Below are 27,707 nucleotides of genomic sequence, written 5' to 3'. Positions count from 1 at the left end.
CTCGTTGTCTGAGTGTGATGGCCTTCCAAGTGTAGTGTCTTGACGGCAGATATGTAGGTGACTGTGGAGCCCTATTCTTGATCTGCATGTTCTTCCACAGTGAGGACATTGGTTTCCAAGTGGAACACAGTCCTGGCTGGCTTGGTGCCATTTCCACTTGGCACATTTCTCCCTTTCTTCTCCATTTGTGCTTCTTTGTATTCTGCAGCACTGCTGGTGACAGCTGACTTCCAGTTAGAGTGCTCAAGGGCCAGAGCTTCCCAGTCCTCAGTGTCTATGCCACATAGACATAGATCATATACCATCTATATGGTTACTAGGGTGCATCTACATTATAGAATTAATACAGCTTTGGCTCAATGCTATTGGATTCATGGAAGCTGTAGTTTAGCCTTCTCTGTGAAATAGTGGTGTTGCCTCACCAAACTACAGCTTCCATAATTCCATGTCACAGAGCCATAGCAGTAAATGTGGCATCGAGCTGCATTGATTCTAGAGTGTACATGCCCTCTAGGACAGGGGGCTATGGGATTATTATTTCTAACTATAAAAGGGAAGCCTATTTATTAAGGAATAGCACTGCCATCGTGAAATCAGATGACTGTGTGAGTTCAATGCTGTTGTTATGACTCTTATTGCTTCTATAATGAATTTATACATCTGGTGCTTTAAAACTTGTTCGTGTTAGTCATGTTATTTTGATTAACAACCAGTTAATCTTATACAAATATAATTACTTCATTAGCATACTTTTGCTTTGAAGGTGAAATTATTTCTTTTTCGCTGACACATGAATGGTTTTTAAAATGCAAAGGAACTTTGCTCACATCAGAAAATACAATAGAATAAAAGTATAACTGTGTTGCTTCTTCTAGGAATGGCCCTTTTCCTGAAGAATGTGGCTTTTCATGGAATCCTATTAGATGCCATTTTCGAAGAGGGAAATGAAGAGTGGGAATTAGTGTCAGACTTGCTAACAAAAGGCATCAAAAATGGGGTAGTAAAACCTCTGCGGACAACTGTTTTCAAAAGAGACGAGGTAGAAGCTGCATTCAGATATATGGCACAAGGAAAACATATTGGGAAAGTTGTGATCCAGGTATGGTTGGTACTTCCAGATTAATTTTCTGTACACGAGATGCTAAGTGTGGAAATGACACTTTAAAAATACGAGCAGTTATAGTAATACCTACATTTTTAAGTAGTAAAGAGGAACAGAAATAGAAAGGTGTGGTAAACACTTAAACAGCGGAAAATGCAATGAACTCAGTGCGGAAACCATTTTTAATTCAATTATTTTTAAGAAACTGTCAGCTAAAGTAATTGACAGGAGAGTCAGATGAGCCACCTCTGTTAGTTTGAGGTTTTGTGGATTGAGATGAATCTGCTTTAGGCCAGAACTGAGCTGTAGTGCCTTCACTTCAAGATATCTGAAGATCAGGTGGGCAATTACTGCAAGATATTTGAGAAGTTCAAATGCCCGTTTCTGATGTATACTGTGTGTGTATGTGTGTGTGTGTGTGTGTGTGTGTATAAATATTGGACATACTTCAGTATTACCCATGTTTGATGAATTGTCTATATTGCTGTTTTCAGGTCAGGGAAGAAGAAAATCAATACCCCGCAAAGGAAGCTAAACTAACCCAACTCTCTGCCATCTCCCGGATGTCTTGCCCACCAAATAAGTCCTATATCATCACAGGTGGCCTTGGGGGATTTGGGCTGGAATTGGCTCAATGGCTGGTTGAAAGAGGAGCAAAAAAGCTGGTGCTAACATCTCGATCTGGCATCCGAACGGGTGAGCAAAAAGAAAAAGCAACGAATAGGGAAGAGTGAATGTTTGAGTGTTCACAATGTTCCTGAATGCTTGACTCAATCTTTTAATTTTGTTCTTGGAAAATAATGTGTTTCTGTGAACTTAAAGCAGGAGCAAGGAAATGTTGCAATAGAATTATGAAATATCTAGATTCACCATCTGATAAAAGAAATTGACAAAGTTTCTTATCTGCTGACATAAATAGACATAACACATTTTCACCATTTTAAAAGCATTATTAAGTAAACGGCACTGATGAGGAAGAAATTAAATTCAAATGAGAACAACTAGGGTGACATCTATGAATGGCTGGAAATATTTGTTTATCTTTGATAGAATATACACTTTGTGCAAGGGAAAAAAAACCCAGAAATGGCAGTATAAAGAGTGTCAGTTAATAAAGCCTCCCATTTTGTTATTTTATGCAATCTGGAACTGCATTGCTAGGAAGACACTGGGAATGAGAAATCATCAACTATTTTGGAAGTCTAGATGTGTACTTCTTTTGCAGTTAACCCTATTAATATAGTCTTGTTTGAGGGATGGGGAGAATGAATAAGAATCTACAGCCCACGTAGCAAAAGGATCATCATCTTGCTGCATTCCCAAGAATACTCTTATAAATATAGGACATATTCCTGTGGTTTCTACTAAGACAGTAAAAAAAAATCAGATTGCTTAAAAAACTATCTGGATTATTTTATTTACAAAAATATAGCAGGAGGTACAGCAAAAGTATTAAATTATGGTGTCACTATAATTCACACCTGAAAATATCCCCTCAGTAACAATTATGTTAAAGAAAAATACCAGTAACCACAGGTGTTCTCATTAACTTTCTCATCTTAGGGGCTCAAACAATTATTATTTTTCTCAGATTTTTGCTAACCAGTTAGTCTCATCTTTATTGCTACATCTCAAATTCTAAGGAAGCAGTCTTTCTCTTAAACTGGAGGTAGAGCAGCGTTATAAGCATAACCAGTATCCAGTGAATCCTATTCTGGATTCTTGATTTTCAGGCTACCAGGCTAAACGGGTCCAAGAATGGAAACAGCTTGGGATCCAAGTTCTTGTCTCAACCAGTGATGCCGGGATTCTTGAGGGGGCTCAGCGCTTAATCCAAGAAGCTTCTCAAATTGGGCCCGTTGGGGGCCTCTTCAACTTGGCTATGGTGAGTGGCCGGTGTTGAAAATCCATGTGGCTCCAAGCGACATTTCTTTATTGTCTAACCGGGATCAAATTGACGATTCAGACTAGTTTTCTTCTGCAGTTTATGCTGAATAGTGTGAAAACAGGAAATAATTACTGTTTCAACCTGCATGTGTGTTCCTTGGCTAGAATATTTTTTCTTTTATTTTTTTAAGTTGTGTTGGATTATAATTATATTACCATTTGTATTTTAAACTGAAATGGGATGTCAGGATGTTTTACCCTAGATCTTTTAGTCAACAAGAAAGGATGAAGGGCAGGGGAGAGAGACCTGACAAATATTTGGGAGAAATTATGTTTTATCAGATAATTTCTTTTAACTTCCATGTTGTAAGTGGTGCATGAATGGAGGACATGGTCTGAAATACTCATTTATGTTTTAAGGTTATCTTGAACCACCTCGGAGGCTAAGATTGTTGGGGGAGGCCCGGCTCTTGATCCCACCCATCTTGCAGGCGTTACTGGTGGGGACAAGGGACAGGGCTTTCTCAGTGGTGGTCTTTTGGTTGTGGATCTCCCTCCTCAGTGAGATCAGATCAGCCCCTTCCCTCCTGGCCTTCAGATATAAATTTTAAAAAAATGGATGTGGGGCCAAGCTTTCAGAAAGCAATCTTTCAGTGCAATAAGTGAATTCGGAATAGTGCAATGATGACCAGCACAGCTTCGAACTATGATTTTGGGTTACGTAGTTTTAATAATTGGTTTTAATGTTGAATTCTGATGTTTTTGACTTTTTGGTTTTAATGTATATGTTTGCTTCGTTTGCATGTATGTATCTGTGGCATTTAATTGTTGCCCACTGTAAACCGCTCTGAGTCCCCTTCAGGGTGAGAAGGGCGGGGTATAAATATGTTAAATAAATACATTTTGTCTATGGCTGTGAAGACCAAATCAGACTTAACATCAAAAATGTAGTTTTGAAGTTTTGAAAAATTCAGTTGCAGCTGTAAAAGTAAAGTGGGTGAGGATTACAGTAAACTGTGAAGGGAGAATTTAATCCCTACTACAGTAATGGCACTTTGAGAATATGCTTTCACATTTTCTTTCAAATGGAAGCAAAATACATTCTGCCTTAACTATGACATTTCCATTTCCTGCAGGTCCTGAAAGATGCAATGCTGGAAAATCAGACTCCAGAGCTTTTTTATGAAGTCAACAAACCCAAGTATTTAGGCACACTGCATCTGGACCAGTAAGTGACATGTGAAACATGAATATATGTTACTGCTCTTCTTGATGAGCACACAGAAGTTCTTGAAAATGAGAGTCAAACAGTCCTTTTCTGTGTTATTTTGTTCCAGAGTAACCCGCCAAAATTGCCCAGAACTGGACCATTTTGTAGCCTTCTCTTCAGTCAGCTGCGGAAGAGGCAATGCTGGGCAGAGTAACTATGGTTTTGCCAATTCTACCATGGAGCGTATCTGTGAACAGAGAAGGCATGATGGGCTTCCAGGTAACAGTGCCTTTCTTCTAACCTGTAGGGATTCTTTTCCAGGGCAAGCACTGTAAAGCATAAACTCATGGAATTGAAAGAGACCACATGGGCCATCTAGTCCAACCCCCTGCCATGCAGGAAAAGCACAATCAAAGTACTCCTGACAGATGGCCATCCAGTTTAAAAGCCTCCAAAGAAGGAGCTTCCACCACACCCCAAGGCAATGAGTTCCACTGTTGAACAGCTGTTATGGTCAGGAGGTTCTTCCAAACGTTCAGGTGGAATCTCCTTTCCTAGAATTTGAACCCATTGCTCCAAGTCCTAGTTTCCAGGGCAGCAGAAAACATGCCCCCTCCCTCTTCTGACATCCTTGAGACTTGAGTTCTTTTAGAGTGGCCCGGTATTCCTGGGCTAATTCTTTAGCGAGTTTGGGTTGCATATCCCCTATTGCCTTGCCTGCTCCATATTGCTCAGGTTGAATACTAATTTCCTTTTGGGAGAAGACTAAGGCGAAGAAAGTGTTGAGTAATTCTGCCTTTTCCCCATCCACTGTCAGCATTTCATCACCACCTCCTCACAGAGGCTCTGTAATTTCCTTCTTTTTTCAATTGACATAACCAAAGAACCTCTTTGGTTATGTCAATAGTTTTTTATCTCTCTGGCAAGCTTGAGCTCATTTTGTGCTTTAGCCTTTCAGACCTTTTCCCTACATGTGTTGGTTATCCATTTGAATTCCTCTTTGGTGATTCCTCCCTACCCCTCTTTCCATTTCTTGTACATGTGTCCTTTAAATCTTAGCTCAGCTGGAAGTTTCTTGGAAATCCATTCTGCTTTCTTTAGATTTCTCTTATTTTTTTCTTCATGCTGGGACTGTTTGTAGTTGTGTCTTCATTATTTTCATTTAAGAAAATCTCATCCATAATTAACTCCCTTCTGTTTTAGTATCCCTGCCCTTGGAATTGCACTTATTACTTCCTTAAATTTCCTTAAGTCGGCTTTCCTAAAGTCTAGAATGCACGTTTTACTTCTCTTAGTTTGTATCATATGTCACTCCCACCTAAGGATCCCACCACTTCCATTCCAATTACCAGGTCCTCGGTGTTGGCTAGGATAAGATCCAGAATAGCTTATCCCCTTGTTACCTCTTCCACTTTCTGGACAATTAAATTGTCTGCAAGGCAAGTGGGGATTTATTTTTTTTGGACTGTACTCTTGGCAGAGCTTGTTTCCCAACAAATATCAGAATAGTTGAAATCTCCCCTTACTACTATATCTCTTCTTTCTGCATGTTTGGTCATCTGTTCAAGAAGGCTTCATCCAGTTCTTCAGTCTGGCTTGGAGGTCTGTAGTAGACTCCCACGTAATAAGTAGAATAACATTTGTATGAGAATAAGCAGAATAATATGCACAGCCTCATGCTTCTTATGCACTAATAAAATCTTAGACTCATAACTGCTCACAATTTTATACTCGTTTCCTTCTGCTGTATGCTCTGTAATAACCTCCATGCATTCTCTATCCTTCTCTAGGCCTTGCCATACAATGGGGTGCAATTGGTGATGTGGGCGTTGTCTTGGAGACCATGGGCAGCAATGACACTGTGGTTGGGGGAACTCTGCCCCAGAGGATCAGCTCATGCTTGGATGTTCTGGATCTCTTCCTCAACCAGCCTCACCCGGTCATGTCCAGTTTTGTCCTGGCAGAAAAGCTGATGGCAAAAAGTGATGGTGGTAGCCAGCGTGATCTTGTGGAAGCTGTTGCTCACATTCTTGGTAAGTATCATTATTAGTAACCAATCTTTTGATGTTCTCATTGTTTTAGTTGCAACATCCAAGGTGCTTTCTATCCTATTGGAAAGAAGAATTGTTCTAATCCACTCACTCAACTGCAAGTGACCCCTATGTGTCTGGGTCCATCATTTTTTCACAAAATCCATAACTAATTCTCTATAGCTAAGTTGTATTGTTTCTCCTGAATCCTGACTTGCCTCACCTTGCCTCCTACACTTATTATACAAGTCGATTTGCTGTTTGCTGGGGATGATTTCACAGAACTTGGGAGCATTTGTAAAATTGTATCACATAGAGATTAGTATGGATAATGGTGCTAAATTGGACATGGAGCAACCTGGGTGCAGTAGAGCATGTGGGATTAGATGTGGGAGGAAATGAGGTCAGAGAGAGCATGTAGGAGTGTTGGGTTTTTTGGAGTTTTAAAGGTGTGAACCTGTCACCTTCCCCATCTTTGAAACATTAAATAAAGAACATAATATAAGCATCAAACTAGGATAGGGATCTGAACTGGAACAACTGTCACCATATCCCCAGATCCATGGCTTTCAAACCTTCTTCCCAAGGGCCCACATGGAAAAGGTATAAATTCTTATACCACAAAAGCAGTGTAAGAGCAGAGCAAGCCACCAAATGGCAGCAGTTGAGACTCAATATAATTGATTGAAACCTAATTTTCTTTTGAAATCTACAGTCAGCCCTTCACTTTTGTGAGGGTTAGGGGTGCTGAATCTTTCAAAAAGTGGATAAACTGTTAATATTTAAGCCCACCTTCCCAAACCATATTTAACATGCTTGCTGGCTCTCTTAGCCTGTGGCATGCTGCTGTCTCTGCTTGCCCCCATCCCATGAGGAGTGGAGTTTGCCTTCACCTGAGCATCCCCATCCCTTGTTCTTTCTTGGAGCTGGATGGTGATGTTGAGCAAAAGGGACTAGGGCAGTAGTTCTCAACCTGGGGTCCCCAGATGTTTTTGGCCTACAATTCCCAGAAATCCCAGCCAGTTTACCAGCTGTTAGGATTTCTGGGAGTTGAAGGCCAAAAACATCTGGGGACTCCAGGTTGAGAACCACTGGACTAGGCTTTGCCTCCACTACAACTGCACCCGCCACCCTCACTTGCTAACTAGACTGAAGAGACTGCCACTCTGTTAGGGTTTCTTCATAAGGAGAACCATGAGCCAAGTCCCCATTGCTGCACCTCTTCATTCTCTGCCAGCTCCACCATGTCTGCCCTTTCCTCCATACAAGCAACAGCACGAGGTAGAGGCATCTCCATGAAGGCTCTGATAGAGGGACAGGGCTCTGCTGTTGCCTCCTCCTCGTCCAACAAACTGCTACTGCTCTGCATGTAGAACCGAGCATGCTCTTCGGAGATTTCCCTCCACTCTTCCCCCCACTTCCCACCTAACAATTGAAGAGCATCCAAACAATTTCTTTGCAAGTGAGGTGTGTTGTTTCTAGCAAGAAGTGCTGAGAATGCAGCAGGAAAGCCCACCTACTAGTCACTTAACAGTTTGACCCGAGGGGCAGGGGAGGTGGAGAAGTGATGCCAGCATTGTAGTCAGCCCCCATCTTCCAAAACCAAGAGGGCAACTTGTTCATGCACAGCGCCAGGTCTGCCTACACTTTATTTGCCCTGCTTTTCTACATTTTTCTCCCCTTCTTGAGTGCTTCCTTATGCTACAGAATAAGGACATGCTTTATTAAAAATGGCATAGGGCAGCAGCAAATAATCCACAAATAATCAAATACACTAAAGTTAAACCTGCAAAAGTGGCATGCTGCCTGTAATTACTCTTTGGACATTAGAGAACTCTTAGTCACATTACATGTTTTAATGTGTTTCAGTTCTATCTTAAAATGTTTTAACTGTGCGTTGTTTTAAGGCATTGAATAGTTGCCTATGTGTAAAGCCGCCTTAAGTCCCCTTTGGAGTTGAGAAGGGTGGGGTATAAATAATGGTAAATAAATAAATAAATAAATAAATATAGTTTTCTTCATGCTAAGCAAAGACATTGATTTTGGAGGCATTGCAACTCAAGCCTCCTCATTTAACCAGTCTTTGCTGATCTAAAGGCTTTAAACAGAGACTTCCTATTTTGAGTTATTTGAGTTATCATGGAAACAAGGACTGGGGATAAAGCTTTAACCAAGACAGCTTTTCCAATTATAAGTCTTACAATTATAAGTCTTCCCCTTCCTAAGGGTAGATTTCCTCTCACATCCTGTTGTAACTAGGAGTCCTATGTAAATCAGATGTTGTAACTCAAGGACTGCTTGTGTTTGGAATTAATCTGAAATAAAACCAGAAGTCTCCAGGCTCCTTCCAGCCTTATTAAGTAGTTGGGGCAGAAGCCCGGTTTTGGTTGGTCACTGTTACTTATTTTATCTGCTGCATGTGAACAGAGCCAGTAATTGAAGCTCTGACTTGCCACGGTGACCAGCACACACTCGGATGCTGGCTGAATGCTCTAATCAATAAAATGGCAGTTCAGCCGATGAGCTCACCTTCCCATTGCTGCTTCCTTTCCTTTCCCATTATCATTAGCATCCTTACCCTTCCTGTCTAACATGTTTGTTTGAACTCTCCCTTTCCCTTGCATTACACAGATCATTTCCAAATATTAGAATGAGTCAGCAACTTCTCAGACCATTTAACAAGGGCTTCATTATATCCTACTTCACATTGTAACAATACTATTTTTCATTTGAGTCTGTACCCATTTACTAGTGGATGCAAACATATTTCTTTTGATGGTCTTTCTCCTGCTTTTCTAGTCTCCTGTTGCTTAAATATCTTATCAGTTAACTTTTAAAAGGCAAACACTGATGCCCTCTTGCTGAAGAACTGCAATTCTCCCTTTTCTATTCTTTTGTGTCATAACTGCTTTCCTCTTCTTTTCTGGGCAATCATGTGCTTTGGCACAAGACTATGACTTATGACTCACACAAGCGGCAGAAGGACCCTTGTGCTGTGCCATGACAAATATTGTGCACTTGTATAACAATGCTTTCTTTTTAAAAATTCTGTTCTACCATTCCTCTGCTTGCTTTTATTCATTTTAATTCAGCCCCCACAGAACTCAAAGTACCTGACAGTGGACTGGGATGCAGATAGAGGTGATGGATTTTTCCTATAGGCAGGTGGTCTTTCTTAGGGAAAAAGGATTTCCCATCCCTGGTTGGAGCCCCCGGTGGCGCAATAGATTAAACCCTTGAGCTGGCAGGACTACTGACCAAATGGCCGGTGGTTTGAATCTGGGGGAGTGGGATGAGCTCCATTCCATCAGCTCCAGCTTCTCATGGGGGGACATGAGAGAAGCCTCTCACAGGATGGTAAAACATCCAGGCATCCCCTGGGCAACGTCCTTGCAGACGGCCAATTCTCTCACACCAGAAGTGATTTGCAGTTTCTCAAGTTGCTCCTGACACACACACACACACACACAAACCAACAACCCTGATTATAAGGTTTAAACAAACCCTGATATTCAAGATCTTTAAATGAAAAAAAATTAGAGGGAAATGTTGCTTGCAGAAAATAACTTAATAAATATCTGACTTGAAATAGTATGTTCAATATTGAAAATTTAAAAGACTTATAAAAATGATCCCACACACTACCCTTGAGAGATGCTATGTCAATTTAGAAAGAAAACTGGAGGAAGGATCTAAATCGGTTGTCACAGTATTGGCACACTTGTATTTCTTTTCCACAGGCGTTCGAGATGTGAGCAGCCTGAATGCTGACACTTCCCTGGCCGATCTGGGTTTGGACTCCCTCATGGCAGTAGAAGTACGCCAAACCCTGGAGAGGGACTACGATATTGTAATGTCAATGAGGGATGTTCGATTGCTTACCATTAACAAGCTGCGAGAATTTTCTTCTAAATCGGGGACCACAGACAGTAAGTACAACCACCTGTTCAGGATCTGCCCTCCTTTGGATTTGCGACACACACAAAAAGGGCGGCTATCAGGAGCCAGTAAAACTGGAAGTGAATACTGTAGTGGAAATAAGATTCTATTGCCAGCAGAAATATTTCCTAATTAGCACCAAAAGGCTTTACTAATTAGAACATTTTCTGCTGATAATAAACTCCTATCTGCACCAAGACTGCTGTACCCCACAGTGTAGTATTCACATCCAATTTTACTAGCTCCTATTTTCCACCTTTGTTCAGCCAAATTCTAAGCAGGTAGTGACCAAAATTTGCTGTTTTTTCAGTTAAACAGCCAATTTAAGGGAGCAGGGGGGAAGTAAATGGAAAAATCTTTGATGAAAGTAGAAATGCTGTATAATAGATTTTAGCTCTTTTTTTTCCAAATGTAATATAGTTTGTTTATTGTTTATCTGTTTTGGATGTGGTCTATGACAAATTCAATAATACTTCAATTACCAAAGCAAATCTATGTTTGTTTCGTGATCCTCTATAACTGATGTGAATAGGAAATCTTAGCTATTGTTAAAGATGAGAACTAGCAACACTAACTTGTGGCAAAATCAGATACACATTTGTAATTCAAATGTTCTGGATGGCTATTCTTACAGATTGCAAACTCCTTTTCTCAACCTTGAAACTTAGCACCAAGCGAGGCATGACTTGAAAGAGCCATTATGAGGATTCCCTATATTTTTATAAACATAGGAGTGGCTCCACAAATGTGCTGTTTGGATGGGACCAGAGCATGGTGGACTTTCCTGCTGGGATATTTTCCTAATCTGTACAATTCCTAGAATTTCTACTAGCTTCGATAGCATGCAGAGGGAGAAGTGAGGAGTACAGTATCTATATTTCCTTGGAGCAAGGAACTGGGAAATTATTGTTTCCATTCGATGTTTGATGATTTGTCTTATGTTTATTATAACAGGCTGTTTTTTTAAAAAAACATCTAGTTGTTAAGTCATAATTCGCATTTGTCTGCCAACCCACGAAGAAACACACGAGAATAAAAGACACAACACCAATGCGTTGGATTCAAATTGGGCAACTTTTATTTAACGTTACCTATTTAAGTTCTTAACTTAACTCAAGGGTGTAAGGAACTGGTGTCACCTAACCCAGGTAGTATCACTACCCGATAATAACAATTTCCGGGCGAAGCACCTGGGTTTCGGTAATCAAACCGTATCACCATCAAGGGAAAGGAATGAGGAGTCTCTTCCAGAGCTCTTGTATCGAGACTCCTTCCCATTAAAGGCCATTAACAACACCTCACCCCTTTAAACTGTAGGTGAGTGTTTAACTTAAGGGCCTTTCACCCCTTAAGGGGTGCCCTAGGTGCACACCGACTAAAGGAATTTCCCTATCTATTTACGCCTGGCCTATTTAAAGCGTAGCCCACTTCCTCTATCTAGCCCCTAAACAGTATAGGGTAGGCAAAAAAACCCCCCTATGAAAACAAGAAGAGGAAAAAATTCCTACCCGGTTCCGCAGGCAACCGCACGATATACTGTTAATGGGTGGGAGTGGTGGGCCAACTTCCAGGCGCGGAATGAGCCTGGGAGGGCCTGGCCTGTGCTATCAGGCCACGCCCCCGGATGTTCTGGAGGGTTCCTCCAGAACTCCTCCCTGCCTCGTGTGAGGCAGACAAATGTTTTTTCTCTCCCCATTTCTTGGGGAGAGGAAAACTGTTGTCTGCCAACCCACGAAGAAACACACGAGAATAAAAGACACAACACCAATGCGTTGGATTCAAATTGGGCAACTTTTATTTAACGTTACCTATTTAAGTTCTTAACTTAACTCAAGGGTGTAAGGAACTGGTGTCACCTAACCCAGGTAGTATCACTACCCGATAATAACAATTTCCGGGCGAAGCACCTGGGTTTCGGTAATCAAACCGTATCACCATCAAGGGAAAGGAATGAGGAGTCTCTTCCAGAGCTCTTGTATCGAGACTCCTTCCCATTAAAGGCCATTAACAACACCTCACCCCTTTAAACTGTAGGTGAGTGTTTAACTTAAGGGCCTTTCACCCCTTAAGGGGTGCCCTAGGTGCACACCGACTAAAGGAATTTCCCTATCTATTTACGCCACGGATTGGGGGCAAATGTCCATTTCGCCCCCATCCCCCACCAATTCCTCTAACACCCCTAAAATACCTTCCTGTAAATCTAACCGAAATCGTTGGTTGCCCAATTCCGAAAGACGTACTCCAAAACCCCGATACAACCTCTCGTCGTCACGAGTGATGTTTGGGTGCTCAATGTAACGACCCCTCTGATGGATCCGAACAATCACATGGCCCGAGTCACTCGTATTCTGGCTTTCTCAAGCCTTCCCATGTCGCCTCTGCACTTGCGACGAGGTATGATAGCGGACAAACGACGTGCACCCTGGGCCATGACCAAAAAATCCTTCGAATGTCCGCCCGTGGATCAGAACAATCACATGGCCCGAGTCACTCGTTTTGTGGCTTTCTGAAGCCTTCCCACGTCGCCTCTGTACTTGCGACGAGGTATGATAGCAGACCAAACGACGTGCACCCTGGGCCATGATCAACAAATCTTTAGAATGTCCGCCCGTGGCTCAGAACAATCACATGGCCCGAGTCACTCGTTTTCTGGCTTTCTGAAGCCTTCCCACGTCACCTCTGTACTTGCGACGAGGTATGATAGCAGACCAAACGACGTGCACCCTGGGCCATGACCAACGGTGGATAACCAACACATCAGGAGAAACACCCACTCCTGGTAACAAACAACAAAGGGAACACAAACCGTCCCAATGCAATGCAGTCAACGCCGCTGCATGATATAACACCTGCTCATAAACTGATGTGTGCTAAAGCCGCCAGCCAGTAATTTGCTGCAGCTCTGTAAGGCTAACTTTCCAGCCAGCAACTAAGCGGACCCGCCTTGATTGGGCTGGGGCCCTTTTGGAACAGTAACCTGTCCAGGGTTCCTTCTATTGAACTGGGCACCTCTTGGCCCACTTCTTGTGGGTTTTCCCTTGTAACAACTATTGGTTGCGTGGTTACCCTGGCATATTGCACAGGCGTGCTGATATTTACAGTCCTCGCGGGCGCAAGCTCCCTGGGCCGCGTATTCCCAGCACATAGCCTTTTGCCTTTGCGGCTGTTGTGCTGGGCCTCCCTGCCGAAAGGGCTGACTCTCTTTAGTGTTCTGTATAGTATGGCCGCTATCGGCCTTCTCACCAGAAACTGCTCTGGTTGTATTCATTACCTCCATCCACAATTGACTGTCGATGAGGTCCCATCGCTTGTTAGGCATCGTGGCAGCCTCAGAACGAAAGCGGCTATCGTAAACAAGCCACGCCTGACCAGTGTAGTTGACATATGCCCCATATATTATATTTTGATATTTAAACAAGGCCTTGGCCCTGTAAGGATGAGCTTCCACTAGCAGGGATGCATATATGGTATAACAAGCTATCCAATTTTTCCAATTCCGCTCAACCCGCCTTTTCTTTAGCTTCTCTTTACGTTCTTCGTCCAAATCCTCTTTTTCCTTTTTATCTAACTCCCTAAAGTATAATGAAAACATATCTATATACTCATTCCTGAGTATCTTGTCTATGGTTTTCTGTGACAAATGAGCCCCCAAAGAGGCTGAGGCTGCCGTAGGTACTATCGGCAAAACCCATTTATCGGTTCCCCAATACTGGTTGTCATCCCCCGTCCTAGCCATTTCTAAGGTTATGGGGGCAACCGTAGGGACTTGAGGGCCAGCCTTTGCGACCGAAGCTCCTGTTGCCACCAGGGCCGGACTTGGGAGAGTAGGTGTTGTGTTTTGCGCATGGCACAGGCCCCAAGGCCAGACCAGTGTGGTGTTATTACCTGCGGATGTCGAAGGCCCGTCCACGACGATGGCTTGTGTAGCAGGCTGACCAGGTGCCGCCCGCTCTGGCACAGCCGGTGACGCCGAAGGAGATGTCATGACCGGATCAGCCGGTGTGGTGGCCGATGGTGATGCTTTCTTCGCAGGCTGTACCTCCGCGCTAACTGGTTGAGACCAGGATACAGCCGGGGCCGCGCTGGTCAGCGTTGTTGTTGCTGGGTTGTCAGCCGACACTTGACCCACGACCGTTTGCGGTGTCGGGGCCGGAGGATCTTGTTCCCTCTGATTGGGCTCCGGTTGGCTGTTGTGATCAACTTCTTGTGTCGCAGCTGCTCGGGCGGCCTCTAGAACAGACATGCGGGAGAGCAGATTTTTAAAAATTATCTTCCTGCTAGCCTGCTGCGCAGGGCGCGGCCCAGCCTCCCTCGTTGAAAGCCCCCTCTCCCTCTCAAATTTGTCCATCCTAGCCATAAGAGCATTCAATTCTTCGGCTGAAACGTCCTCCTCCTCCGATGATGATTCCCTAGGAGGGAGGGGACGCTTCGCCGGAGTCTTCTTGGCAGGTCCCTTTCCTTTAGGGCCGCCCACATTCTTCCTCGGCGTCATCCTTTTTTTTGGTATCAGAAGCTGGAACAAACAGCAGGAGCTCCCCCTCTGATCCTATTTAAAATAATAATATTATTTGGGGTGTATCAGAAGCTGGATCTAGCAGCAGGAGCTCTCTCCCTGCTCCATTTTTTTTGCTATCAGAAGCTGGATCAAACAGCAGGAGCTCCCCCTCTGATCCTATTTAAAATTATATATATATATATATATATATATATATTGGTATCAGAAGCTGGATCTAACAGCAGGAGCTCTCTCCCTGATCCTTTTTTTTGTTTGTTTGTGTTTTTTTTTGGGAGCTGTGGCTAACATCGGGAGCTCGCTCCGCTCCCGAATAAGAACTATCGACCTTAGGTCAGCAACCTCTGTAGCCAAGGGTATAACTCCCCTATTACCTGTGTAACGTTGTATATTTAACATCATACCTACTACATATAACACGCATCCGGCCCAAAATAAAGTAATTGAAATACCTTTCACTTTCACTTTGCCCCATGTGGCAAACGAAATTGGGCCTATCCTAAAATGGCAGCCGCCCCATCTCCCACAATGCCCTCCATCAACGGCCCGGATGGCGACCAAAATTGACGCTGCGGGCCCCGGCAGCGACGGACGCCAATTCAACACGAACCCTATTGCCAGAACCCTCAGGTAGCTCGAGGCCGGGCCCAATCCTAGGCCACGGTGACCATGCGCCAGGGAATGTCGATGGCCGGCTAGCCGCCTCCCAAGCCGCCCAGCTCCAGGCCCCTGGCCACGTGTGCCCTTGGTTGCCATAACCAAGGCCTCCGTGAAGGGCCCTGAAGGGCCCAGCCTTCGTCCGGGAGGGGGGTGGGTGGGTGAAGCCTCCCTCCCCCAGGACCCCTGTACAGACCTGTAGATGCTCCTCTTATCCCCTTAACCTCTTTTCTTCTCTTCTTTGCTGAACCTCTTCAGACTTCTTGTCTTCGCTCTTCTCTGCGACCTCTCTCCCCAACTTCCAGGCGCGGAATGAGCCTGGGAGGGCCTGGCCTGTGCTATCAGGCCACGCCCCCGGATGTTCTGGAGGGTTCCTCCAGAACTCCTCCCTGCCTCGTGTGAGGCAGACAAATGTTTTTTCTCTCCCCATTTCTTGGGGAGAGGAAAACTGTTGTCGTAATTGTTTACATTTTGTTAGTTTGGATGTATTGTTATTGTATTCGGGCATTGAATGTCTGCCTCTTATGTTTGGTATCTGCCGTGAGTCCCTCTAGAATATAAATAAAGTATTATTATTATTATTATTATTATTATTATTATTATTATTATTATTATTTCCACCACTATGGATAGGGGAATTCAGATAAGTGACATGGCGCAGGATGAAACCATTGATCCCCAACTTTAGTGCATGACTTGGATCTGAATTTCAGTCCCCATGACTAATTACTAAACTGAAAAAAAATCTTTGCAGTCTTCAGTATCACACCTAATTCGGGCCTTCCATTTCTGGAGGGGAAAGATTTAAGATACAGTTGAACAAGACTAGACTTAAGCAAGCTTGTGATCGTCTTCTGTTACCTAGCTTGAATGTGCCATGTTTGTTTGCCCTTCTTCTGTTTTTAGCATTATCCCAGGAGACAAAAGGCAGCCAGGCTGAACAACCCAGACTGGATTTGAATAAACTATTGGTTAATCCGAATGGGCCCACAATCATGCTGCTCAATGAAGTGAAGAGCCCAGAGCCTCCTCTCTTCCTCATTCACCCCATAGAGGGATCTCTCACAGTCTTCAACACCCTGGCTTCTAAACTCCGTATACCAATCTATGGACTTCAATTTACCAAAGGTAGATGGGTGATCATATTTGTCAAGTCTTGAAACATAGTGTTTGTTGTCAGAATAGCTGAACACCTCAAGATTCTAAATGTGAACACAATTTGTTAATGTGTGCAAGCATGGGAAAGTATTTGGCCTGAAAAAAGGTTAAAGAAACCCTTTCGATATTCCATTACTTTGGGATGAAAAACAAGGTCAGAATAGTATGTTTTGAAAGTGAGTTAACATGGAAGGGGAGGGGGAGCTAACAACTTTCTTATTAAATTGACAAAACCTTTCCTTCAGAATTATATTTCCATTTAAAATATTTCTGAAAAACTATAACCACTAAATTGGTTTTAAAGTCCGTTTTTATATTTCCTTGCTGTGACATTAATGACCTCCAACTTGTTTAGAGATAAACTAGTAATGTTGTCCATTGATCTTCTATAGGCTGACTCTTTTTATAATTTGGTATTTTCTTAGCTGCTCCTTTGGACAGTATACAGAGTCTGGCATCCTACTACATTGACTGCATAAAACAAGTGCAGCCAGAAGGCCCCTATCGGATTTCGGGATACTCCTTTGGTGCCTGTGTCGCCTTTGAAATGTGTTGTCAACTCCAAGCTCAACAGAATCCCTCCCATTTACCCAACAGCCTTTTCCTGCTTGATGGTTCACATTCCTATGTAGCAGCGCACACACAGGTGAGAGGTTCTTGGTCAATCTACCTGTGTCATTTTCAGGCTTCCTGTGTAGGAACATTCGGGTTGGCAATAGCTTGCACATTCTTTGCTTCACATGTACAGAATAAGCAGTGGTGCATTTTATTTTCTAGTTAAAGGTAACGGTTTCCCCTGACATTAAGTCTAGATGTGTCTGACTCTGGGGGAAGTGGTGCTCACCTCCATTTCTAAATTGAAGAGCCCACATTGTCCGTAGACACCTCCAAGGCCATGTGGCCAGCATGACTGCATGGAGCACTGTTACTTTCCTGCCGGAGTGGTACCTATTGATCTATTCATATTTATATGTTTTCAAACTGTTAGGTTGGCAGAAGCTGGGGCTAACAGCAGGAGCTCATCCCGCTCCCCGGATTCAACCTGCCAACCTTCCGGTTAGCAAGTTCAGCAGTTCACCGGTTTAACCCACTTAGGTTAAATCCTCCATTACAAATACACCAGCCTAGCCAATATCATATCACTGTCTTTCATTGGATTCTTTTGAAGATATTCCCATCATTTTGATATTTACACTTGTACTGAAGTTTTATATAATTTTAATCTGTATTTTAAAACATGTTGGTAGCTGTATTAGTTACAGATGGGAGCTCACCCCAGATTTGAACAGCTGACTTTTGGGACAGCAGTCCTGCCGGCACAAGGGTTTAACTCATTGCGCCGCTGGGAGCTCCGTAATTCACAATTAAAATCCATAAAGCCTGATTAAAAACATATTCAAAGCTCAAAAATTATTTAAAATGTTTTAAATCTTTATTTAAAACAGATCTTTTTAAAATTATTTTAAAAGATCTGTTTTCCTAAGATCTTTTTAAAAAATCTTGTGATCCATATTTTTCAGAGCTACAGAGCCAAGCTAACTCCAGGAAATGAGGCTGAAGCAGAGACTGAAGCACTGTGTGCCTTTGTTCAGCAGTTCACTGGCATGGAATATAATAAGGTAATGTTCTTCCACACTCATCTACATTGGCAAGATAGTGCATTTTACTCACACCAGTTTCCCCTGTAAACTGCACTGTACCTTGAAGGAAAGCTTTTCTTCCTCATCTGTTCCTTCTCCCTTTTCTTGCTGCTTGCAGTTGCTAGAAGTCCTTCTGCCCCTGCCCGATCTGGAAGCTCGTGTCAACGCTGCCGCAGATCTGATAACTCAGACTCACAAGGACATCAGCCACGAGGCACTCATTTTTGCGGCTACTTCTTTTTACCACAAACTGAAGGCAGGAGAAAAATATATGCCGGAATGCAAGTATCACGGCAATGTGATGCTACTGAAAGCAAAGACACACAACGAGTTTGGAGAAGGCCTTGGAGGAGACTACAAACTTTCAGAGGTTAGTTGCATTGGTGAAATGAATAAAAATGTCCTCTTTTATCAGCGTATACCCATTACAGTTTTCTTGTCTCTCAAGTAAGAAAGGAAAACCTGTAGGCTTCCAATCAGTACCCATTTACATGGCTAGTGGTCAAGATATTATGCACACTGTAGTCCAACAGCAGCTGAAGGGCTGCAGGTTGCCCACCTTTGTGTTAGAGCAACAAAAAGCTACAGTCTTGTGTCAGTGTGCTCTGGCTTGTAGTTCAAATGTTCAATGAACAATCCAGGGTGTTGAACGGGAGTAGATTGTGTAGGTTTGTGTTCCTGTTTGTTTATGCTTGTAAAATACTTTAAAAAATACAAACATTGTAATTTTTGTAAACTTTCTTTTGTTTGATTTTCTTTTCTTTCTTTTTTTTTGACTTTGTATAGAAATATATTCTGTTATAAAGGAGTAGATTCACTAGTCTCAAGTATATATAAGCCAACAGCATCCACTGTCCTGCACTATCCTATGGATACACAGTCCTTTCCCATCCTTGCTGTCACCCTATACAGTGACTACAAATATATAAATATGATTTTATCTTCAAAATCCATTTTCTGCCATTAGTTTTAGCCTGTCAAGCAGGAAGAACTAGTGTGCTGAATTGGGTTCAAATTCCCACTCACTCAAACAAAAACCCATTGAGTGATCTTGGACAAGTCATACTTACTCAACCTTCGGGGAAGGCAGTGGCAAATTTCCTCTTAAGAAACTTTGCCAAGAAAAACTAGATAGGGTTGTCATATGTCAAAATTGGCTTGAAGGCACATAATAACAGTAATCAACAAGAAGGTGAAGGTCTGTACTGGTAAAAAATGAGGAAAGTAATTTTAAAAATAAAAGGACTTGAATATCTTCTCAGATTATTTTGACTTCTGACCAAAAGAGAATACATGGACCTAATATGCATCAGTAAAGTTCTCTGCTCTGTTTGTATGCAGGTCTGTGATGGAAAAGTATGTGTTCATATCATTGAAGGGGACCACTGCACCATTCTGGAGGGAGACGGCGTTGAGTCCATTATTGGGATCATTCACAGCTCGCTAGCAGAACCTCGGGACAGCGTTCGAGAGGGCTAGATGCTTCAGAAACTCTGCTGCCATTGCTAGAGAGAATTCAAACCTGGCCCTTATGACAACCCCAAGGGATTCCTTCGTGTAATCCATCATATCATCTGCTCTGCAGCCACGTGTAGGAAGCCACGTTCATCAGCATCCCCCCCTCTCCTTTCTTACCCTCTCTTTCTACACAGTGACTGTTTTTGCAACTGTTGCAAGGACCTACGATGATGGCGAGAACTTCTACCATTTAGCAGTTGAAAATTAGGACCAGATATGTGTGTATATGTATGTGTATTGTGCTATGTACTGTATTGTTGTCTTAGGAGTATTCCAAAGTGAAACTAACCCAGCTCAGTGAGCAAAGAGGGCAGCTGCAGCTGATTTTGGAGACACCTTTGTCTGTGAAGAGTCAGTCTGTAGCAATTTCAGTAAGTTAATTCCATTGAGGGTTCTTTTTGTAACTATTACTTTTAATTTGAAATATCTAGGTATTTATTGCATTGTTATTTCACTTAGACTGTTTTAATATGTCACTGACTAAATGATAAGGACAAAATATTCCATTGTGGAGTATTTTTTTCCTCTGCTGTTTGGTTGCCTCAGATTCTTTTTTAAATGTAACCAAAAATTATCTTTAGAAGCGTGTGCTCATTTAGACTGGAAGGCAGATTCCCAGCCAAAATAACACATTTCTCTTCAGAATTGTATTATTTCCGCTAAATTGCTAGTCCCTTCTGAAACTTGAATGGAATTGATTGGTAATTCTGAGCATGTGTAATGCATGCTTTTTAAACCAGAAGTTGGGATTACAATATTGGGCATTTCTGACATTTATTTCAGGACTGCACAGATTAGGTGCTCAATGTCATCCTTTCCCCTGGTGGCGCAGTGGGTTAAACCCCTGTGCCGGCAGGACTGAAGACCGACAGGTGGCAGGTTCAAATTCGGGGAGAGGCGGATGAGCTCCCTCTATCAGCTCCAGCTCCTCATGCAGGGACATGAAAGAAGCCTCCCACAAGGATGATAAAAACATCAAATCATCCGGGCATCCCCTGGGCAACGTCCTTGCAGACGGCCAATTCTCTCACACCAGAAGTTTCTCAAGTCGCTCCTGACATGACAAAACAAAAAAAACCCTTTCCCCTGAAAGCTTGTAGTTTACTTCTTGTTTTCTCCCATTTGCAACATGATTCAGACTTCTCATGGCTTCATATTGATTTAACCTTCTTCAATTCTTCCATATACAAAGCTCTTCAGCAATTACTATTCTCTGCTGAAAGCGCCTGTGTAAAAAAAAAAAAAAGGAACTAGAGGCCCTTAAGTATTTTGTTAACTTCTTCTGTCTTGAGACATGCTTGTAGGATAATCAGGGCATCTTTGCTGCACCAATGATACAGAGGAGGCATGCTAGCCTCAGCGAGACTGCTGTGCTTCTCCAAATGGCTTTAGAAGCCAGGCCTCAGCTGGATTATTTTTCCAATTCTGAGGTCCAGAGACTTGCACGCATTTCGGACTCACTGCAAGTGAGTGGCCTAAGCCATCCTCTGTGGACAAGCAGCTAGGAGACTGATTTTAGTTCTTAATTTTAAGAGCAAATTCCTTTGAAATCTGAAGTGTAAAATGAGAACATTTCAGATTCCTGTTATGTTGTGATTTCTTCTCTTTTTTATTTTTACATTCCTTTGATGAAAAAGCTCTGGGGTGTCTTTTCTTCTGCGGCTCTCCTGGAATTAAATGCAACTTAAACTCTGCTATGGCTTTACTTGTCTCTTATTTCAATTTTCTATGCTTCTCCACTGCTTGCTCTTTTTATTTCTGAAGAGATAAAGAGAAATGCTCTCTAATACCTTTAGGTCGATTTGGTTTGGAGACTGTAAATTTTCTGATTACCCTAGAACACAGTGTTATTACTTTGATGCCTCAGGGAGATACAGTCAAATAATTGAGCTACATGACACAACCATGGAAAATGCTCATCTTAGTTCTGACTGCCTTCCTTTCACAGATGGGAAATATTTGGCCTTTCAGATATTGTTGGATTGTAACTCCCATCATTCCTTACTATAGGCTACACTGGCTACACCAGACTGGAGTTGTGATCCAACAACATTTGTGATCCAACAACATTTAGAGGCTCATTAAATTAATTGACTTCATTTCCCATTACCCTGAATGGGGATAAGCCATCATGCAAGGCTCTTATGAGAACAGTTGGTGCAGAATATGATATACTGCTGTACACTAAGTATGTACAAGAAAATTTCCTCCAAGGGCCATATTTGAGTAGATTGAATAAGCCAGCAACAATTAAGTAGAAATGGAGAGTGAGCTGTGTTTGAATGAGTGTCAATGGTTTGCAGTTGCGTGCATGTGTGCTGCAAAAAAAAAAAAACAACCCAAAAAACAAAACAAAACAAAAAACAAAAATAAACCCAGAAGAGTAAAATCCTTCCAGTAACAAGATTATTTCTAGGCTGGGTGGCACTAAGACCCTGAAGTGTGGGGGCATTGAGTTTCTTGTTCTGAAAATCATTTTTGAATATGGTACTAAAAATCACACAGGAACATTTCGTATCCTATTTTGACATTTTTTTAAAAAAAAACAATCTCACTTTCACAACTTCCCGATATTGGAAGAAAGCACATGTGTGTGAGCTTCAGATAAATTCATATGTAATGGGAAAGGATTGTGCCAGTTATTTTCTTTCCTTCTAAACATTTTTGCAATGTAGTAGTTTGAGCACTGGAATAGTGCTGTGGAAGACTAGGGTTTAAATCCCTTCGCAGCTGTGGAAAACCCCTGAGTGACTTCGCAAATATCAGTGACTATAAAAAACCACCAGCAGCAGAAACAACTGTGTGATTGTAACAAGTGTAAACAAAATCACAGGTTTGGAAGTGTCAATGTAATTAACTATTGGGATATTTTAAAATAAAGATATATTGCTGTTTGTATCCCCTGCACCTTCCTAGTGATACTACTGCGAATACTCCTTAGAGCAGGCTTACTCAGAAAATCAATGTGCTGAAGGAGGCAGAATGCTAAACCAGAGGTCTAGCAACTTCCCCTCCTAAGAAGGAAGAGCTTATAAAGGACCAGAGTCAGGAGTCATGCATAAAAGATCAACTGAACTCCAGCCAAAGAAAAGCTGTTTAGCACCTTACAATTCTTTCTTTCTAGTGTGTCTGACAGGTAGACTACAGTTGTATCTAGCACCCAGCCTTCCTGCTAGGATTTATAACAGAACAATGGCCATTTTCAGTAAATCCATTCAATCGATCTCTGTTCTAATAAAAGAAAACATAGTCCCTACCACCAATTTGTCCAATTCCCAGAAACACAAATAAGGGGCATCATCTACACTACCATACAAAATCCAGATTATCTGCTTTGAACTGGGGTATCTGGCAGATGATGTGCATTATCTGATATAGCAGTGTAGAAGGAGCCATAGATGCTGAGTGGTACTCCAGGAATATACATACACACTGTATCTCTTTTGGTATTGTCTGTTTATATTTACATGCTAGATAACATTTTAAAGCTAGAAGAAAAACATTTTGCCAGATTGTTAATCTCAATCCTAAAATAGCTCTATTTTCAATTTCCGACCACCAACATAGTTCATTTGGTCATAAGGACTGCATTTTTTTATGTGCACAACTGCCAAACTTGGAATAATCCAGAGCTTGTTACTTATTTGTTCAGTCGCTTCCAACTCTTCGTGACCTTATGGACCAGCCTACATTAGAGCTTCCTGCTGGCTGTCGCCACCCCCAGCTCCTTCAAAGTCGAGTCAGTCACTTCAATGATAACATCAATCCATCTTGGCCTTGGTTGGCCCCTCTTCCTTTTCCCTTCCATTTCCCCAGCCTCATTATCTTCTCCAGTGTATCTGTCTTCTCATCATGTGGCTAAAGCACTTCATCTTTGTCTTCAATATCCTTCCTTCCAATGAGGAGTCGGGCTTTATTTCCTGGAGTATGGATTGGTTGGATCTTCTCGCAGTCCAAGGCACTCTCAGAACTTTCCTCCAGCACCACAGTTCAAAAGCATATGTCTTCCTTTGCTCAGCCTTCCTTATGGTCCAATTCTCGCATCTATAGGTTGTTATGTGGAATACCACTGCTTTAATTATGCAGACTTCCCTTGCCTTTGTGATGTCTCTGGTCATTGCTCTCCTCCCAAGAAGTAAATGTCTTCTGATTTCCTGGCTGCAGGCCGTGTCTGCCGTAATCTTCAGTCTGGTTGCCATAATCTTGGTTTTATTGATGTTTAACTGCAACCCAGCTTTGGCCCTTTCTTCTTTCACCTTGGTTAGAAGGCTCCTCAGATCCTCCTTGCTTTCAGCCATCAAAGTGGTATCATCTGCATGTCTAAGATTGTTAATTTTTCTTCCAGTAATTTTAACTCCTGTCTTGGATTCATCAAGCCCCACGTTGCATGATATGTTCTGCATACAAGTTGAATAGGTAGGTGAGAGCAGGGGCGGCTCAACCCATTACGCAAAGTAAGCATTTGCAGTATACTTTATTTTTCCCAGGGGCGCTCTTGAGGCACTCTTAGGGGAAAATAGACCTTGACATATGCGAGTTGTAGTTACTGGGATGTATAGTTCACCTACAATCAAAGAGCATTCTGAACTCCACCAATGATGGAACTGAACCAAATATGGCACACAGAACTCCCATGACGAACAGAAAATATATATCAGTGATTGGTTGGGGGGGGGGGGGAGCAAAATACTGTTTGCTTACCATTGAAAATTACCTAGGGCCACCTCTGGGTGAGAGTGTACAACCTTGCCATACTCCTTTCCCAACCTTGAACCAGTCTGTTGTCCCTTGGTCTGTTCTTACTGTTGCTACTTGGCCATTATACAGATTCCTCAGGAGACAGACAAAGTGACCGAGAACCACTCATACCACCAAGAACTTGTCACAAGTTATTATGAACCACACAGTTCAAAGGCTTTGGAATAGTCAATAAAATGGAAATATATGTTTTTCTGAAACTCCTTGCCTTCCTCCATTATCCAGCAGAGGTTGGCAATTTGGTCTCTCATTCCTCTGCCTTTTTTAAACCCAGCTTGTACATCTGGCCATTCTCGCTCCATATATTGCTGGAGTCTACTTTGCAGGATCTTGAGCATTACCTTACTGGCATGAGAAATAAAGGCTACTGTGTGAAACTTTGAGCATTCTTTAGCATTTTCTCTTTTTGGTATGGGGATATCAGTTGATTTTTTCCAATCTGATGGCCATTCTTGTGTTTGTATTTGCTGGCATACGGCATGCATCACCTTGAAAGTATAATCTTTCAAGATTTTAAACAGTACAGCTGGGATCCCGTCGTCTCCTGCTGCCTTGTTGTTAGCAATGCTTCTTAAGTCCCATTCAACCTCACTCCTCAGGATGTCTGGTTCTAATTCACTCACCACACTGTCAAAGCTATCCTCGATATTATTACCCTTCCTATACAGATCTTCTGTATATTCTCGCCACCTTCTCTTGATCTCTTCTGCTTCTGTTAGGTCCTTGCCATGTTTTTAATTTTCTGGAAGAGGTCTCTTGTCCATCCAATTCTATTAATCCAAAGCTAGAAGGATATTAACAATATTTCACTTAACAGCTGGACAAAGAAGATTTGGAACATCTTCATGATGGAAAATTAACATCTACTACCTGAATCATTGGAAACAGTAAACTGACACAGACTTTTATATAATGTTATTTCCTTTTATTACCAATCACATTTGCCATGATGCTTTGATAAGGGAAGATTTGAATTACCAACACCCTACAGTCTTTCAGTCCTGAATGTAAGAAGTTTTTAAAGTGTGCTACTAATATAACTCGAACTTTGTCCCATAACCCTAACTCGAACGTTGTCCCATTTAGGTTGGTTTGTAAAAATAAATAAATAAATAAATAAATAGTCAATTTTGTACTCTTTTTCCTTCAATAACTGAATCCTGCAGTAATTTAATCTTTACACAATACCAGAGCCTCTCTTTCATTCTCTGAACCATATATAAATGTTTTCAATGTAAGAAAGCACACAAAATGTACATTCTAGCCAGTGCATTTACAGAACAATAATTTAACCATGAATAATATCTGAGAAAGTGCCCTTAAGGAACAGCTGTATCTAATCTAGAAACATAACCCTGTTTCAAAAAATAGTACCCAGTGCAGGGGTACATCTACACTGCTGAATGAATGCAGACCGACTCCACTTTAACCGCCATAGCTCATTGCTATTGGAATCTTGAAATTTGTAGTTTGATGAGGCACTGGCACTCCTTGGTATTGAAGGCTCCCATATCATGAGCCATGGTGGTTAATGTGATTTCAAACTGCATTCACTCTATTGTATAGATGCACCTCTGAGATTCTCCCACAATCCTGTGACCTGGAGTACCACAGACATTATGGCACAATAACATCATCCACCCCTACCCCCTGCCTCTGAGCCATATCACTTACTGTGGCCACAGATGAGAAATTTCTTAATACAAAGAACATATAGAGAACATAAATATATATCCATATCTTTTTAAGAACAGGAAAGACCTTGACACAGGAAGACCAGTTTTTGGGCTACAATTCTTGAACCTTATGCAATGCATTGTTATAATCCACATGAGAGATTATCCAATGCTTGGATAACTGTTGCCAGGCAGTCATTGTCCACATAAGTATATGAGTTGAGCTGATAAAAAAGTTTTCCAAAACAAGGAGGTCAGTCTGTACATCACAGATTCTGGAAGAGCAAACCATGCACCTCAGTTTTCAAAGGAATTTTTCAAGATTAACATGAAAACCACTCAATCTGGTAAAGAAGCTATTCCTTAAGAGTACCTTAAGCACAGCAAAACTACTGCTGGTAATTAAGTGTCAGCCATACTATTAATATGCAAAAGCACATGTGATATTTCATTAATACAAATGATATCCTTTTTTATTAGCTATGATGTTCAGCAAAAGCACTTCTGACCAGTATCTTCCTACTGCACACAAACACACACTGCAAACAAAGGGAAAAATATCAACATGGAAGCAACCCCTCTCCCTCCCCCAAACCCCCCAAACGTGTTTAACTGTTAATTCATCCTCTTCAGAGGGGCGCAGTGTGTGAAAGTTCCACGGAGAAGGCCAAGCTGCCCCTTGCAAGGTCATATTCTGCCACAAGTGTTGTGAAGCTTCTGCCCTTTATCCCACCGCTTCCCCACCAGATGTATGATTCTGCCAAAATCTCCACAGCCACTTCCACAAATCTTATTACAAACACCAAGAGTGAGGACTTTCTGCTCCAATAGATTCTCTTATCCCATTGCTGTGACCACCAACTATGGGGACCTACTAGGTGTCCTCAAGGCTCCAGTGTGGGATATGATGCAACTCCTATCCCCACAGTACCTCTCTCTTTTCTCTGCTGCCATCATAAACACCCAGAGAGCAAAAGGGAGAAATGTGCCAAGAGGAAGGAATGCCAAGCAAACACTTGTTGGACTACCTTCCATTTGGGAATCCCATATCCTTATGCCTTTCCTAATGGTTCAAAACTCAAAAACAAACAATGACTTTTTCTAATAAATACCATTCCAAATTACCTAACCCAGGCATTGCTGAGTTCCTAAGCTAGTACACAGATAAAACACAAGACCACTAAAATACATATATTAAAAGACATAGAGATTAAAACACATTAAAATCATGCATACCAATCAAACCTGATTGTCATCACTCAATTCATTTAAAATTTGTAATGGAATACATTTAAAATGCATAGGCCACTCACTCACTCACTGGGGCAATTCACAATGTGCACTGAGAAACCTCTTGATGTGTTTGTGCCACTTACTCCCCAGTCGATGTGCATAGAAGATGGTGTGGGGGCCTTCATTGTTCTTATTGAGAAACAACAGGATTGTATTCATTTATTCGAGTTACATCCCAACTTTCTGCTCAAGCAGGACTTAAAGTGGTCAAATAAATCAACACACCAAAATACCTGGGAGACACGCTGGACCATGCTCTGACATAAGAAGCACCGCTTGATTATCAAGCAAAAAGTGGGTGCTAGAAATAATATCATATGAAAGCT

General features: G+C 42.0%; 1 protein-coding gene across 1 annotated transcript in view; it reads left to right on the top strand.

Annotated features, from left to right (window-relative positions):
- Nucleotides 1–21,348, top strand: part of FASN (fatty acid synthase) — a 74,164-nt gene extending 52,816 nt beyond the window's left edge. The window contains exons 32-43 of the mRNA XM_060764834.2: nt 876–1,099; nt 1,597–1,798; nt 2,836–2,987; nt 4,126–4,217; nt 4,327–4,478; nt 5,990–6,232; nt 9,970–10,158; nt 16,245–16,466; nt 16,922–17,142; nt 18,017–18,115; nt 18,255–18,506; nt 19,478–21,348. Of these exons, the coding sequence (XP_060620817.2) occupies nt 876–1,099; nt 1,597–1,798; nt 2,836–2,987; nt 4,126–4,217; nt 4,327–4,478; nt 5,990–6,232; nt 9,970–10,158; nt 16,245–16,466; nt 16,922–17,142; nt 18,017–18,115; nt 18,255–18,506; nt 19,478–19,615 (2,186 nt within the window). The 3' untranslated portion in view covers nt 19,616–21,348. The remainder of the gene's footprint in view (nt 1–875; nt 1,100–1,596; nt 1,799–2,835; nt 2,988–4,125; nt 4,218–4,326; nt 4,479–5,989; nt 6,233–9,969; nt 10,159–16,244; nt 16,467–16,921; nt 17,143–18,016; nt 18,116–18,254; nt 18,507–19,477) is intronic.
- The last annotated feature ends 6,359 nt before the right edge of the window (nt 21,349–27,707 follow it).

Source organism: Anolis sagrei, chromosome 2 (assembly GCF_037176765.1).
Source record: "Anolis sagrei isolate rAnoSag1 chromosome 2, rAnoSag1.mat, whole genome shotgun sequence".
In the NCBI taxonomy this organism is placed as follows: domain Eukaryota; kingdom Metazoa; phylum Chordata; class Lepidosauria; order Squamata; family Dactyloidae; genus Anolis; species Anolis sagrei.
This window is presented reverse-complemented; position numbering and strand designations above follow the sequence as displayed.